Raw genomic sequence first — 15,666 nt, 5'->3', positions numbered from 1 at the left:
ACAGCCGGGAAGTTCACTGTGGCTCCTTTTGAGGGAGGGGTCGCTCCTGGAAGGCGTTCTGCTTTCTCGTTGGTCTCTTTCAGTTCTGCGTTTCTTAGAAATGACCCCGTCTTTCTCCTTCAGCTTCTGTGTTTGCGGGGAGAGGGGACAGATGCTAACTGCTCTCCAGACTGAATGATGCTACCATAGTCCTTGGCGCTTGTGGCAGTATTTCTCCAGGGCCCTGGGAGGTGTCCCCTGCCCTGGACCCACCCCCCACACCTTTACGGTGGCCGTTTGGGTTTTTAATACCGCCAAAGTCATTGAGCCTCTGATTCCTCTCCTTCAGCCAGTTCCAAACAAATAGTCTAAAACAGCTTTCGGAAACTCCCAGGACACCCAGGGTGCTGATGGCTTGTCTGGCACTTGCTGTTCATGTGTAACTCTCGAAGCCAGGGCACCTCAACCTCGGCACCAGGATGCTGGGCCAGACGGCGCCGCGTTGGGAGGGAGGGGAAGGTGGTCCCCTGTGCTGGATGTTTAGCAGCATCTCTGGCTTCTACCTGCTGGATGCCAGTAGCATTTTGCTCTCGCCACCAAGCTGTAACAACCAGAAATATCTGCAGACATCGCCAGTGTCCCCTGAGGGGCACATCGCCTGGCTGATCAGTTATTGGTTTCTTTAATCAATGATTGGTTCCTCCAAATTTGGGGGGTGATGGGAGGCAAATCTGAGTTGCCAGAAGAAGATGTCCAGTTCCCTGCAGAAATCAGTCCCTGGAGAGAAAGGCTGTGGTCACACTCCAAGTTGGCACCTGCCACTCACTCACTTAGCCTTTGCTGGGTGCCTGTCGTGTGCAGGGAAGGTTGGGGTGGGGGGTGCCCTCTTGATGAAGTTCCCAGGTTTCATTGTGGATTCGCCTGTCTTCGGAGGAGAGACCCAGGCAGGCACCAGTGAAAGCTGGTATTCCAGAACTTGGGTTAAAAACCGTGAATGTTGAGAGCCAGCGTTTCCCTCAGCTGGCACTTTTCAACCTGTGTGTTTTCCGACTCGGTTTTCGTCGGAGGTGTAACGAGCGGCTGAGTTTCGACTGGATCTCAGGTCGGGCAGTTGGCCGCAGCTTCCCAGGAGGTCTGGGTTAAGCCCGCATGGCCCAGCGTGGCCCGGGGTCAGGGGCGAGCTCGGTGTTTGTCAGGACGCAGAATAACTAACAGCTCCTGCGTGTGCACACACACGCGTACACCCACATACACGTGCACACTCACGCGTGCACACGCGCCCACATGCACGCACGCGTAAACACCCTCGCAGTCGTCACACACACACTCAGCTGCTACCGCTGGCTTTCCCGCTGGCTTCCTTCTGAGTGGGGTACGGTGCCAGCTTCTCCTGGGCATATAAGAAGAAGAAGAGAGAAGAAGGTGCACGCGCACATCCCCCCCAAGAGCTGTGTGGACTTGGGCACACTCCCTTCGAGAGAAGTAAGGGGAATGGGGTGCGAGTGGCCGCCAGGCGAGGAGGGTGTCGAGAGGGCTGGTGGCCGCTGGCCTTCGGGACAGCAAGATGCCTGTGCCCCCAGTAGCCCCAGAGCTGCGGCCCAGGGGTGCCCGCGTGCCTGCCCCAACTCCTCTCTGGTCTTGGCCCAGGGCCAGGGTTTTTAAAGGTTTATGGTTTGGTCCATCGTGAAAACATAAGAAAAGGTTCGAGAGGAGGGTACCGGTGGTAGAGCCCAGACCTCAGGGTCCGGGTGGCTTTTTCGCGTCAGGTATCCTCAGCCAGAGGCGAAGTTTGCAGGCAGCTCAGCAGCTGGGATCCTGCCCAGAGAGAATAACTCTGACAGATCGAACCTGGGAGGCTGTGCTCCTGCCGCCTTGGGCTCTCGTAGAGCGCACGTGCCGGGGGAGGGAGCTCAAAGCCAAGGGCCCACTTTGTGCTTTTCCAAAGGTACCGTGTGCGCGTGTGTGCACGTGTGGGCACGCGTGGTGAGGGGCACGGGTGAGGGCAGCACCGAGCTTCGCCGGGGGCTTCCCGGGCGCGGAGAGCAGGGGCAGGGTGGCGAGGCCAGTGTTCTCGGGGTGGGCTGCAGAGGACTGGGGTCCGCCCCGCGGGGCCCGGCCGCTCCGCCCACCGCTGCCACATGGGCCCCGCGCGGCCAGGCCTTTCAGTTTCAGACACAGGACAGCAAGATTTTGATGTGAAACTTTGGGATTTTAGGTACTGGCAGTTCTTCCTTTTTTCTCACCGTGAGGGCCCCACAAAACCTGCCTGCAGAGTGTGACCGAGGGCCCGAGGGATGGAGGCGCAGTTTACTTCTAAAGCTCGCTGGCTGTGTCACCTGTCGCTATTTCTGGGCCCATCTGTAAAGTGGGGTCCTAGCAGCCCTTGCGTGCCGAGGTGCTGTGCGCGTTCAGACCTCCGGGCACCTGTCTTCACTCCTGCTGTCCCTCCTCCCGGAGGTGGCCACGGCCCTCTGTGAAGTCATGACAACACGAGCGTCCGAGTCAGCCTCACTTTCTCTTCGGGTGACACTACAAAACCAAATCCTGACACATTGGGGGCTCAGCTGGGCTTTGTCAGGCTGTGGCAGAGGTGTCTGTCACCAAGCTGGCCGAAGTCCTGCCATGGCTTGCCGACAGGAGCGGGGCTTCGGCACCCTGGGGTGGGCCCGGAGCGGTTTGGGGTACCCCGGGCCTTGCAAGATCCACAGAACAGCTTCTCTCTTCTGTTGCCAGGGTGACTGATGGGTTTTTTTTTGCTTCCACTCCCTTTCCTAGTTGGATACAGAGAGCTTATTATGTGCCAGGTACTAGTGACGCATTTTTCTCAGTCTTCAAAACAACTCTGTGAGAGAGCTCTTGCTGCCACCGATTTTGCAGATGCCGAAATGGGATCAGAGAGGGTAAGACACTTGCTCCAGGTCACACAGCCAGGCAGTGACGCTCTGTTGGGATTCAGACCTAGGTTTCCGGCTCCCACCATGTCTCCGCACACCGCCTGAGCCCCAGCATTTTCTTTGCGAGACTTGACACCGCAGTGGTATTTTAGGCTTCGTGCTAGGACAGCAAGCCCCCTGGGGCCTGCCTTTAGGGACGGGCGCTAACAAACCTCAGCGCTCGCAGCCAGGCTCGTCCCGTCCTGGCAGTGCCCTGGCCGTTCCAGGTGCTGTTCCAGGTGCTGGGACCGTCACAGGAGAACAGGGACACAACCCTGCCTCCTGAGAGCTGCCGTTCCGGCGAGGACACACAGGAAGCCATGAGTTCATTTCAGGGAAGGGACCTGAGAGGAAACCAGAATGGGACTACCCGCAAAGCCTCTTTCAGGGGGCGCCCCCCAGGCTCCCAGGCTGGTCGTGCTGTTTGGGATTCAGGCACAGCCCTTGAGTCTCTCCTGTCAGACCTGCCACTCACTCTTGACTGCTGTGTAGAGAGCTGTGTCACGTCTGTTCCCTCTGGTCACCAGGCACCAAGGGGGTTGGGGACCGTGTCTGCTTTGTTCATTATATCTCCCCAGCCTGATAGGTAGCTCGCATGTGTAGGAGGCGGGAAGGAAGTGGGCAGGGCGGGCGGACGGACAGGCTTGTAGAAGAAAGTCCCGGACAGAGAGAGTGCCGGACAGAGAGATGCCGCCAAGACAGAGGCTTTGAAAACCATCCTTTCTCGAGCGAGCACAGAATCTCTCCTGAGCCTCCACCCGCCCTCCGTGAAACGCTTCCTGCTCCACCGGCTCACAGCACAGTCGCCTGAGCCATGAAAGGGCCTTGGGCACAAAGTCTTATTTCGAAGATTCCAGAGACAGTTGCACTGTTTTGGGCAGGAAGCTGTGCCTTCGCCTCCGGAGACGGCAAAGCTGCACTTGGGGACCCGTGTGGACGTGTCCCCACCTCAGCCCAGTTGTCCCGGGAGAGATCTGTGGCTTTAGTGCTGATAAGAGCATCGAAATGACAAATGACAAAAACGCATCGCCAGGGCCTGTCCCTCGTCCCAGAAGGAGAATTTCTAGAACAACTCTTCTCTGCACACACTCGCCCCAGACTTGGAGCGGTTTTCAGCTCCTCTCCCACCCGTTGGCACCCACGGGTGGAGCTGGTGTTTGCTCCGATGTGACGTTGAGATGCCACGCGTTGAAGGAGTTAGGCAGCTGCTGTGACTCACCTTCAGCGGTACCAGGTGGCGATCGGGTCGCCCTGGTGGTCCAGCAGTTCTAATGTGTGTTTGTTTTCCACTGGGCTGGGGGGGGGACAGAACAGGGCTGGGTCACTTGGCTTCCTGTCGGCGCCCGCAGGGAGCTCACTGGGACGTCAGAAGCACTGGGAGAGGCAGACTCTGGCTTCCCTTCCCTTCACATATGTTTTAACTACAGCCATTTATTATTGTATCAGTGGGTTTAGGAAGTGGTTCTAGTGGCAGGAAAGAGAGTTTTAATTATTCGGTAACAAGCGTAAATTCCCCAGTGGCTCTGGGATCTGAATGCTTGGGTAAAGTTTGCTTCTGGCCTCTGCAAGCCTGTCCTCCAGGAAGGGGCTCCCTGTGACCCCCAGCATGCAGCGCTGGGCTCCCCCAGGCTGGACAGATACAGCCAAATCCTCTGAACAGTCAGTCACGCATGGGCAAGACACTACTTTGCCTTCTAAGCTGGGAGGAATCGCCCCCCATCTTTTGTCTCTAACAGGGACTTTGGTGGCGGGGGGAGGGGTTGCATGTCCAGTCCTGGTGAGGGTTGGTTGAACTTCTTTGCGTGATCTTGGCACAAAGTAGGTGTTCAGTAAACAGAGACACATTTGGTGAGAGAGTGGAGTTCTCATGTCCTCGTCCCCGCCTCGTGGCTGCTGGGAGCTCGCAGTGATGATCCACAAACCGCTCTCGTGTGACAGGGCCTGTCTGTGGCAGCTGTCACCTTTGATCTTCTCCGATGGGGGCATCATTGATTCCTGGCATGCGGGTCACGTGGGCTTCAGGGGTGGGACAGTCTCTGTTGGTCCTTAAGGTCTCCAGGAGCTGATGTGTCCGCCCCTGGGGGTAAAAGTGACGGACCCGGCTGTGGCTTTTGTGGGGACATCAGTAGTTTAGAATATAGAAACATGTGCTTTTATATGTACAACTATACATCTCAGTCTATGTAAAACATGTATGTGTTTTTTATGATTGTAGACTATTTTGAAATGTGTGCATCCCTCTCACCCCCCCCGCCCCAAGGCTGGAGACTCCTCTGAGGTCCCTTAACTGGAGTCCCCACTGCTGTGACCAGGACTGAGCCTGAGCCTTCCCCTGGCTTTGCCCTGAGGTCGCTGGGGCAGGTGATACTGGCTTCCCCGCCTCTGACCTCAGAAGCGGGAGCAGTGGGGAGCTGAGTCACTTTTCCAGCAAAGTGTGGGCCAAGCCAGCTGCGCTTTCCCAGACGAGGTTCTTCAGCCCCAGTGGGCCCAGCTACCTGGTCGTGCCCTGGTCCTCTGGAGCTGAGCGCCCAAGCCTGCTGTGCGCCCCACCTGCCTGGCCTTGCCCATGAGCGTCTGGGCAGTCAGTGGTAAGTGGGGCGGCTCCTGAGAGCATAAGCCAGGCCTAAGCTCGTTTTTGATCTCACCTGCGTCGGTTTGCCCGCTAGGGTTGGACGCCCCCGACGGAGAAGCTTTTTCAGGCTTTGCAAAAGCTGTCTGATAAGGTTCAGATGTCTGGCCAACAAGGTTCAACCCAAGCCATGTGGGGTGATTCATCCAAGAGGCCACATTTGCATTAGGAAGTTCTCAGAATTTGCATGTGGCCACAACAAACGCCATTTCTTCATCAGCCTCAGTTTTATGGCAGGTAAAATCGCTTTGATCTGTTATACCTCCAACTGATGTCAGCTGAGAGGTGGCGTGAGAATTCGGTCTTGAAGATGATGTGTTTCAAGTCTCATCACAGAAGGGAGAACCTCTGTGTTCTATTGCTACACGTAAGGAATAAAAAATAAAAGTTGATGCCAAGACTTTCACTAAAACTACGTATATATGTGCTTACTCCCTTTACGTTACTCACATGGCTACACGTTGTAAGAACTTCATCAGTGTCTTAAATAACCCTCCAGAAGAAAGTCGGAAGTGAAAGGGGGAGGTAGGGTCCGTTCGCTCCCCCAGAGTCCTGCAGGAATTTGGTGGCTGCCACCATCCCACTCTGCCAATTCCCAGGTTGTCAGGCTGATGTGCTGTGTGTGCTCACAGCTCTAACTGCCTCCCCCAAAAACAATTTAGCTGGCAATAATTCTGTAAACCCATGAATCAACTTTGCGCAAACACCCTGAGCAATTTCTTGGTTCTCTTTTTTTCTACTCTGTAATTGGTGTCTGTAAAAGCCAAAAGTTCGGGCTTGCGGAAGGCATGATTCATTTATTGGTGTCTGTGCCTCTCCGTTATCATTCAGTCATTTCAGAGTGCCGTCCTGGTGAGCCAGGCGTGATTCACCCAGGGCTGAGCTTAGCAGCCGACGGGGTCCTGGCCATCGGGGGAAACTGTTTTCTAGTGCACTTAGGGTGCGGGAGAGAGAGGTGCGTGTGTCGAGATGGCGGAGGGTCACATTGGTGAACGCAGCCGATTGAATGGCACCGGCCGGCTCTTTGAGCAGCACTCGGCCTGCTGCTTCGGCCGTTACGATAGACCCAGCTACACGTACTCGGCTCTCGGCTGTGTCTCGCCCGTGTTTGTGGATCCCCATGTCTGAGCAGGCTCACATGTGGGATGCCCCCCATCAACCCTGGAGCAGAGCGTCCATGGGAAGCCACAGATGCAGAGGATGTTGCCTTTTTAAAAAGTCTGCCACTTGGGTCCACCACGGAACAGTTAAATATCTAGGCTGAAATGTCGGGGCCACTCCCCCCCACCCCCCATTTTTCTAACAACAGCAGTTATTAGCTGTGTGCGGTGGTCGAGTCTTTGCATTATTCTATGAAGCGTGTGAACATGCACGTGGAGCTGCTGATTTTACCTGATTTTATTAGTTACTTTTGGCTCTAACTAAAATCGTCACCGTCCTCCCACCAAGAGGGTAATGGGCATTGCTTGCCACGTGGCCCAGAGGTGTAATTAGGGGTCCGGCTTCCGGTCATCCATGCAAATCTAGGCCTTTCCCTCAAGTACGTAACCCAAAAAGTCGCTCGTGTGTGTTAAGTGTAGGAATAGTTCCTCCTGCGGCCGCTCCTCCCTGCAGGCTCGTCTGGCCGATTCTCCGCCTGCCTGGCTCGCCTTGCTGCCCTCGGCATCACTGAATGCGGTGCCCCCCGTGTTTGTGAGTCCTTAGCTCCGATGACCTGTCGGTCAGAGGAGCATCCAGTGCATGTTTATTGAGCTGCGCTGTGGCTTTGCAGGTGTGGCTCCGGGGTCAGTGTATGGCATCCGCCCCTTCCCGCCCGGGACAGACAGTGCTAACCCACCGTCCACTCCCGCTGGGCTCACATCCCCTCTGAGGCATCGATTGCTCCGTTGTCTGCTCTCAGCCGGGGTTCAGGGCGGGCTCAAGCAACGAAGTCGCTGTGACATAGGTGATCCCGAGCGGGAAGACTGGACATTTCACAAGGTCTGCGCGGAGAAATGGCTGCCTGGGAGAGGGGTACACACTGCAGGACCCCTGCCTGGGAGGGGGAGTCGCTTCCACCTGCAGCCACCGGGACCGCCTGTGCTCCTCGTGTCACATGGAGGCCTCTGGGCTGCCTGACAAGTCAGGGACCGCCACCACCTCGGAGCGATACGGCCCCTACCTTAGGTTGGTTCCTCCCAAACCAGGTGAGATCTGGAGTAAGACACCCCACCCAGGTTCCTCCTCAGCCCCCGACGGTGCTTCGTCTCTTTAAAATCAAGGTCTCGAACTCAGATGTCACTGAAGCCTCCATTTTACCTTGCGTCCTCTTTCCCCTCCCTGGACATCTTGAGCGCCCCTGACCGAGCACATGGCAGCATTCCTTTACACTCTAGTGAGAATGAGCTCTGGACCTTTTCCCCAGAATAGACTCTGGCGAGTGGGGGCGGACCGAGAAGAAGAACAAGCAAAGGGAGAGGCTGGGAGGCGGTCAGCATCCGGGGAATGCGCACCCAGTGCCCAGCGTTGCTTTGTCCACTTGATTGTTTTCTCGGTGTCTGCCGGTGACATTGTGGCTTTTCGAAAGCCAGCTATTTTCGGTGAGTCACAGATGCTCACAGCCCCATGCACACCCCGCTGCACAAGGAGGCTGAGCTAAGGCTCCTGCCGGCTGGCGGCGGAGATCACTCGGCCAGGAGCTGAGCTCAATTTGAGCTTGGGCTGCGGGGTTCCGAAGCCTGTGTTTTGTCACCGGCCCCTGAGCTCCAGGGCGAGGGCAGAGCGAGTTTCGGGCCTCTCTGCTGCTTCGTCCTTGGGCTTTACCAGCTGGACCGGAGTCCTCTTTTGTCCCTTCCTCCACGCAGACACCTTGGAAGTGTCACCTGGCCATGTCCTCGGGCTGAAGGCTACAGGAAGTAGGAGTTTGTCCAGCATCGGAAGAAAGGGGTCACCATAACCTGTGGGGGGATGGGCAGCTCCGGGCTCCCCGAGTGGTGCCTTGTGAGGGGTTGAGGGAAGAACACAGAGACCATTAGGATTTGGGGGGGTCCTCTTCAGCTCCCTTCTAAATTCGGCCCTTCTTAGTTCTTCCTGAACATGAAAGTCACCTGGCTCTGAACCCGGACACTCAGGCTGCACCTGGCCGGTTCCTGGGGCTGGGGTGGGGCGCCCAGTGATTTCAGGGGTAGTGGGGTTAAGCCGCCCCTGGCCACCCCAGGGCCCACACTCGCCCGTGGCCAAACCAAGGAGGAGGGACGGGAAGGCGGACACAGGTCAGTTTGCAGCCCAGAGCTCTGGCGCTAATCACAGGAGCCCAGTTAATAATCACATTGTCGCCGGGACACCCCGCGCTGACGGGGGCGCCACGTGTGCGTGATGGTGTCACACTCGCTTGTCCCCCTCGTGGGTCGGGCCATGAGCGCGGCTGTCGTCCTCGGCTTCCAGTGCAGGGCTGGCCTGTTCTGTCGTGTTCCAGACCAGGAGCTGTGACAGCTGAGGCCCCCTGCCAGCGCAGCCTCGGGGGGTGACCTGGGCTTTGTTTGACGCTGCCCTCAACCTTGGCCTTCTGGGTTCTCAGTGACTTCCGCAGGCTTTCTGCTTCACCAGGCATGGCTCTTGCTCCTTTGTAGGGGTTTTTGGGGCACAGGACGACAGGGGCATCACGGAGAGGCAGGGACAGGCGACTGGTGGCCAAAGGCAGGGTGTTCCAGACACGAGGCTTCCTCGTCCCCGGCGCCCCGGATGAGCCCACGCTCGTCCCTCTGCCCTGCCACTCCTCCCCCTCCTCCCTTCTCCCCTTTCTTCCTTGTAAAATGGGCGTAATTGAACCCAGGGCTCTCGGGCGGAGGCGGACATTGCGGAGACCCCGTCAGACCCCGCCGGCTGTCCCTCTCCTGTAAGTCGTAAAACGTCCTGTTGCAACCTGCGTCTCCTCTGCTGTGACGGTTTATTGCGATGTAACTTACAGACGCGAAGCACACAGACGTGAGCGTGCACGGTGGTGGCTTGTGGCAAACGGGTGTGTGTGGGACAGGTGTCCGGATCGAGATGTAGGGCCTTTGGGCTCCCCACCGGTGGCCTGCCCCGCTCCCTAGGCCGTCCTTGCAGCTCGCCCCCCAGAGGTCACACTGTCCCGCCGTGGAATCAGGCTGAGCATCCACCAGAGGTCACACTGTCCCGCCATGGAATCAGGCTGAGCATTCATTTCCTCTCGTCTGGCTTCTTTCTCGCAGCCCCCGACGTTGGGGTCCGCCGTGCAGTGTGCATCGGAGCTGATCTCTTTTCATGTCGGGGTTTTAGACGGGGGCAAAGGGCCTGTGGAAGGGCCCAGCTGGCCCAGAGGAATGCCTGCCGAGGGCCGACGTCCAGGCGCCTCCGTGGGCAGCGGTTTCTGTGACCTGAGTCTGGGCCCCATGCACTCGTGGGTGCTCGAGGCCCAGGCGTCCGTCCAGCCCCGGCCGGGGGCGTCTCAGGGTGAGCCCTTGGAGATGCAGCAGGCTCCCCCTCTGCTGCGGCCCTGCCAGCCGCCCCTGCCAGCCGCCTGGCCACCTCACCTGGCGTGCATCCCTTCATAGGGAATGAGGATGTGGGTGACTCCAGACAGGTCTGAATCATGTCTGAGGGAGGCAGTTACTCAGAGGCGGTGTGCACTGCGGCCGCATTCCTGCCGGCTGACGGGTGCCCGGGACCCAGGAATGGAGCTGTGCGTCCCGGGGTGGCGGGGGGGCCGTGCCTCACTGGGGAGCGTGGCGCTGGCGGGCTGTGGTCCCCGTCCCCTCCACTATGGCGTTCTCTGAAGAGGAAAATGACAACCACAGTTGGCTTCAGAGTCTGGGTGACAGTCCAGAATCATGGCTCCATCACTGACCAGCTTCGTGGCCCCCGGTTCTTCTTCACCTGTGAAACAGGTGTCCAGACTTCTCTGGGCCGCATGTGGCAACACATAGTTCCCCACTCCTATTTACTGGATGCCTGCCGTGTACCAGGCACCGTGTTACGTGTGGGAGCCGCTATACGCTAGACCCAGCTTTCGGATGGGTAGACTGAGGCTCAGGACAGAAGTCACTCACCCAAAAGCACGAGGACCGTGATTGGCTGTGCTGGATCTGGAACCCAGCGAAGGCGTCACCCCGGTCGTAACTACCTTATCTTGTAGGTTTGGAGACACCAACAGACCCCAAGCAAACCGACAGCCCATGAGAAAATTCTAGATGGCGTGTGGATCTGGCCGGGCGTTTCCCATTTAGTCGTTAGGAACTGAGTTTAGGTTGGTGTATGGTAAACATACGGTATCAGGAAAAATAGCACAAGTGCCTCGTTGATTTCTGGATGTTATTTAAACAGGGCTCGGTGGTAAAAGGGAGTTGACCAAATACGTATTTAAAATGTATCACGAAGATTTGGGGGAAGTGTGCTGGGAGGCCAGCTGGGAGTGACGTTCGAGCAGCGTGTCCCAGGTGTCCTTGGGGCTTTAATGGACTGGGCAAGTGCAGACCCAGGCGCCTCCCGCGGGGCGGGCCTGATTCCTTCTTCTTCACTCTTTGGCCTTGAAAGGTCACCCGGCTGTTTGAAGGTCAGGGTCAACTCGATTCTAATGAGATCAAGGTCGTGGGGTCACGTTGCTCTCGGGAACCCAAGGGGAAAGTTCACGGGCGGGAGTTATGCCGGGAGAGGAATCTCTCGCCCTTCGTGCAGAGACGGCTCAGGGCGGCTTCCGGCAGCTGACGGTCCAGCTTCGTCCTCAGGCTGGTGCTGACGGGGGGCCAGCCCTTGGCACCGCTGGACTGTCACAGACCCCCCTCCCTCCCACGGTGTGCAGGGGCATGCCCTGAGGCTCGGGGTGTCCGTGACCTGCCCGGTCACAGCTGTGGGTCGTCTGGACTCTGTTTTACCTAAGATCTCTATATTTTTTTTTTTCCTCTTGTAATGGAAAAAATCTCCTTAGTTTAATGGTCCTCGTGCCTGACATTTCGCAGAGGAGATCTGCGGTGTAGCAGGCAGCCTCCTGGTGCGCCCTCCTGGCTCCAGAGACAGGAGACACAGTGGGGAGTGAGTGAGCGAGGGTGTGTCCGAGCTCTGGGCCTCGCAGGGGTGCGCGGTCCTGATGTCACACCTGCCGTCTCCTGGCCGCGGCCCCTGCTGGGCGATGTTCCGATGGCTGAGGCGCGGGCAGAGGGGCCGCCTCCTGTCTGGCAGGCCGTTTGGCGGAGCTGTGCTTATACAGAGTGTGTGACAGGTGCTAGAGGGAGCCGTTCGAAGACCCCCACAGTGACCCGGGCTTGAGCCTCTTCAGCGGTGTCAGAGCTCCCGACTCAGAGGCCTTCCTGGGCCTGGACCCCCAGTCTCAGATCCCAGCCTGGGCCTGGTCCTACAGAACCGAGAGGAAAGGGCGAGGAGGCGCCTTCTTCGACCTGCTGGCCTCCCTGGGGTGCGCCCCTTGCCCTCTGCTCATCTGGGGACTCCTCCCACCTGACTACCTGTCTGGGAATGTTTATGGCGGCCCACAGAGGCACTGCAGCTCGGCTGGAATGTGAAGGGCCCTGGCTGAGCCACAGCCGTGGCTCTGCTCCTTTGGGGCCTGTCTGGGCTTTGGGCTGTCTCGGTGCCCCGAGACTGCCTGGTGGGTTCTGGTTAGAGTTTGGGTGGACCTCTCCCGGAGACTGTGACCTGCAGCAGGAACGGGGTCACTGGCCGATGACGATGAGGTGTGAACGCCGAAAGCGGTCCTCGGGGTGACTGAGGGTGGGGCACTTAGGCAGCCCCGCCGTGTCCCTGAGAATGCTGCCCAGCACCCCCGGCAGGGCACACGAGCTTCGGAGGGCGCCTGCCCTGGTCTCCTGGCGAGTGAGTGGCAGAGCGGGACTTGACCCCTAGCATTCTGGCTGCCGTGCCCACTAATCATCTGAGCGTGGGCTGTGGGCTCAGCTGAGGGACCGTTACAGCCCCTTACCTATCTGGTCAAGCTTGCCAGTCAGCTGTCGGTCACGGAGAGAGGCGGCGTGCCCCCCTGAGAGTGTCCAGGTGAGCAGGGTGGGCGGAGGGGCCCCACTCCTGCTTCTGCAGGCCACCCTGCCAGTGGGTGCTGGGCCAGCCGTGCCAGCCACGTGGAGAGGCCTCTCTGCCACTTCTCCAGGTGGCAGCCTTGGCCCTCAACTCCGCCTTGGGCCGAGAGTCGCCGTACCCATCCCCCACTGGCTGTAGGCTTGGTGGCGATCTGGGCCCCTCTGAAGGACAGTGGCCAGAGCAGAGGACGGGGGTTTGGAGGAGGGCCAGGCCAAGGGACACTGGGCACCAGGGACCGTGAGGCCTGGGGCTCCATTCCTGTCTCCTGGTTGTCCGTGGTTTCCTGCCCCTGGCAGCCCTGTTGTCTGCTCCCATCCCCCCGTAACTTCGTGGGTACACCTGCTCTGAAGTCCGGTCCAGCCTGTTGAGTCCGCCGAGGTAGGGTGTGAGTGGGCATTGAGGCTCCGGACACAGGAAGTGGACGGCGGTGGGGCTGGGCGTGGAGCCCAGCACCCTGGATCCGACCCCCACCACCCAGGAGTGTCGTCTTGGGGCCGCTTCCCCCACTGAGCCCCTGTTGCGCCATCTGTAACTGGGGGTCCTAGGAGTCACTTGCTTCATAGGTCGTGAGGGAATCCAAGCTTAGCTCAGTGCCGTGCGTTCTAGACCCTCGAGACATGCAGCCTGCTCGCTGTAAGGACATGGTCAGTAGTGAGGGGGTCACGCCTGCAGAAGCCCAGGACCCCGACGAGGAGGGTGGGGAGGGTGGGGTGGGAGCCACGTCCAGTGGGAAGAGTTAGGACGGGGCCCTCCCAGCACCCCTGGCAGGAGAACAGTTCTGGGAATAGGAGCCACCGTCGTCCCCTCGGGCCTCACCTGCCCTCCCCCCCAGGGACCCCCTCCACCCTTGCCGCCTGCTGGGTGCCCCCAGCCCAGCCCCATGCTGGAGGCACCTCTGGATGTGCTGAGGAGGAAGACAAGTCAGGGACGGGGGTCCCCTGGTCCCCTGCTGGCTCCTTTGGGGACTTCGCTGACGGGTCATCTTCTTTGACACTCGCTCCTACCTTTGTGAGTTCCTTTAGCATGGTTACTGAGCACCTGCGGTGCTGGGCCCCACGTTCTGGACATGTGCAGCCTGGGGAGGACAGAGGTGGTGGGGGGAGGGGTACAACCCGCCGTGTCCGGAGTCCTGCGGGAGACACGGAGAGACAGGCAGGCGGGGAGGGGCCAGGCAGGTGGGGCGAGACAGGTGTGGAGAGACAGGGCGGGCGGGACCTTTCCCGCTCGGCTCCACCTTCCCGTCCACCTTGTGAACTGGGGCTTTGGTCCCGTGCTACGGATGCATCCAAATTTATCAGCTGCAGAGGATCTTAGCTCAAATATGGAACTTCAGAGAGAGAGAGAGAGAGAGAGAGGCCTCTCCACCTGCCTCTGGAGTGTTAGTCTGGAACCTGGAGTGCGCCGGGGACACGTACTTTCAGTTTTTTTGCAGGAGCAGCGGATTCGGGGACTCTAGGGCCCAGGTCCTTCTCCGCGGGGACACCAGCCACACTGGCGGTCCTGGTGGCCGGGCCGGCTGGGCTTCCACTTACGAAGCTGCGCGGTGCATGGTGCGGCCCTGAAGCTGTTGTCCCCTCTGTTTCTGAGGACAGAGTCCCAGCGGTGGAATCACAGGGCCACCGTGCGCCTGTTGACGGGCTTCTGCTGCGTCTTTCCAAATGGCCCCTCAGCGCTCCCAGAGCCCCGCACAACACCCCGAAGACATAATTAGCATTTGTCCCTTGTGTCACAATGAAAACAGGATGATGCCTCTGACCGTAAGAAGCGATATATGCTCCTCATTTAACCAGAATTCCAAGAATTTGATAAACGACAAGAATGCAAAGAATTTGATAGATGACAGAGACGGGGGCAGAACGCCTGCGATTCCCATGGGGAGATCGGTTTCCTCTGCCGCCGACTTCCCCGCAGGCCTGTCCCCAGGCGTCTGCTGAGAAAGGGCTGGTACCAGGGGTTAGGGAGTTGGGTGCAGCCCCCCGTCCCCGGCAGCTCCCTGGAGGAGGAAGGAGGCGTCCCCCCCAGGTCGTCGGTGCCCTGTCACAGCTGTGCAGCGTCTCCTCCCTGGGACAGGTGGGTCGGAGGCCGGCCTGGGGACTTCCTGCCGGCGTGGTTCCCTCTGCCGGTCGTGGCGCCGGGACAGTGAGCTTGTGCCTTTGCCCGGAGCCTCGAGCTCTTTTTCTTTCGGTTGGGCTGCTGCCAGCAGTTCCGGCTCAGAGCCACGGCGAGGGGTGAACGGGTGTTTGGAGGGGCCAGCACGTGGTTCGTGCCCGGCGGCCTCGGGGGCTCACACCAGCCCTGGCAGCGACGCCTCTGTTTCTACTTGACGTGTCGAGCTCCTGAGTCAGACTGTCACTCGCCGTCAAAGGCCTCAGCTGTAAAACAAGTCTGCAGAGCTGCAGAGCTGATTCGAGCCTCTTTTTACAGATCGAGGTTCCTGAGACCCAGAGAGGGTGAGTAGGGACCTGGGGCCATACAGTCAGCGGCCGTGACCAGGTGTCCAGGGACATGTCCCCTCCCCCACTTGGAGCAGGGCCTTCCAGATACTGGAAGGTCTCTGGGTCCCTGCTGGACACCCTCACCCTTGTCAGCCCAGCGTACACGTGAAGCTTCTAAACCGATCCTCGTGATAAACGAGGTGGTCACAGACGCCACCTGGGTTCAGGCACTTTCTGAGGGCTTCCCGTGAATGCATTCCTGTAGCGACTGCTGAGGACTCCCGTGTGTCATTCGGAGCAGTATGTCCAGGCTTGGCAGCAACCCAGGCTGGATTCCGGGTGCTGGACTCTGGCCATGTCTCTGTCCCAGGAGGGGCAGGCTAGAGCCACCCCGTCCTTGCCGCTGCGCCCCGACCTTCCCAGCTGCGGGGGCCAGGCCTCCGTCCGGCACACAGTGCCCCTCCTCACGTTCAGACTGGCGGTCTAGACGCTCACCTGCCTTTTTGTTCTGCAGGGTCAGGGTTAGGGATCAGCCCCAGAGAGTAGGGTTTGGGCCGAGGCAGGAAGAAATCTTCCCCACGAGAAGAGAGGAGCGGGGTGGGGGAAAGGGCACCGGTTTCAAAGGCAGCGGCTGGAGCCTCTTTCTGCC

The 15,666-nt window shown here is 59.1% G+C and overlaps 1 protein-coding gene and 1 long non-coding RNA gene across 4 annotated transcripts in view; one reads left to right on the top strand and one right to left on the bottom strand.

Moving 5' to 3' along the window:
• The window catches only part of PMEPA1 (prostate transmembrane protein, androgen induced 1), a 53,822-nt gene that overhangs the window by 3,380 nt on the left and 34,776 nt on the right, over positions 1-15,666 (top strand). Inside the window, exon 1 of one of the 3 annotated variants that reach the window (XM_039864687.1) lies at positions 5,128-5,500. The exons of 1 other annotated variant lie outside the window; for it this stretch is intronic. In XM_039864687.1, the coding sequence (XP_039720621.1) occupies positions 5,479-5,500 (22 nt within the window). In that variant the 5' untranslated portion in view covers positions 5,128-5,478. Of the gene's footprint in view, positions 1-5,127; positions 5,501-14,517; positions 14,653-15,666 lie in introns of those variants that run through there. One more of the 3 variants, XM_039864688.1, reaches the window with a different exon arrangement.
• LOC120603868 (uncharacterized) lies at positions 6,922-14,127 on the bottom strand. The gene is made up of 2 exons (XR_005653203.1): positions 13,998-14,127; positions 6,922-8,517 (listed from the first exon to the last, which is right to left on the bottom strand). It is a non-coding gene; the product is annotated as an uncharacterized LOC120603868 (long non-coding RNA).

The sequence above is a fragment of the Pteropus medius genome, unplaced genomic scaffold, assembly GCF_902729225.1.
Source record: "Pteropus medius unplaced genomic scaffold, Ma_sr-lr_union100, whole genome shotgun sequence".
Lineage (NCBI taxonomy): Eukaryota > Metazoa > Chordata > Mammalia > Chiroptera > Pteropodidae > Pteropus > Pteropus medius.
The sequence above is the reverse complement of the archived record's forward strand: the minus strand, read 5'-3'. Positions and strand labels throughout refer to the sequence as shown.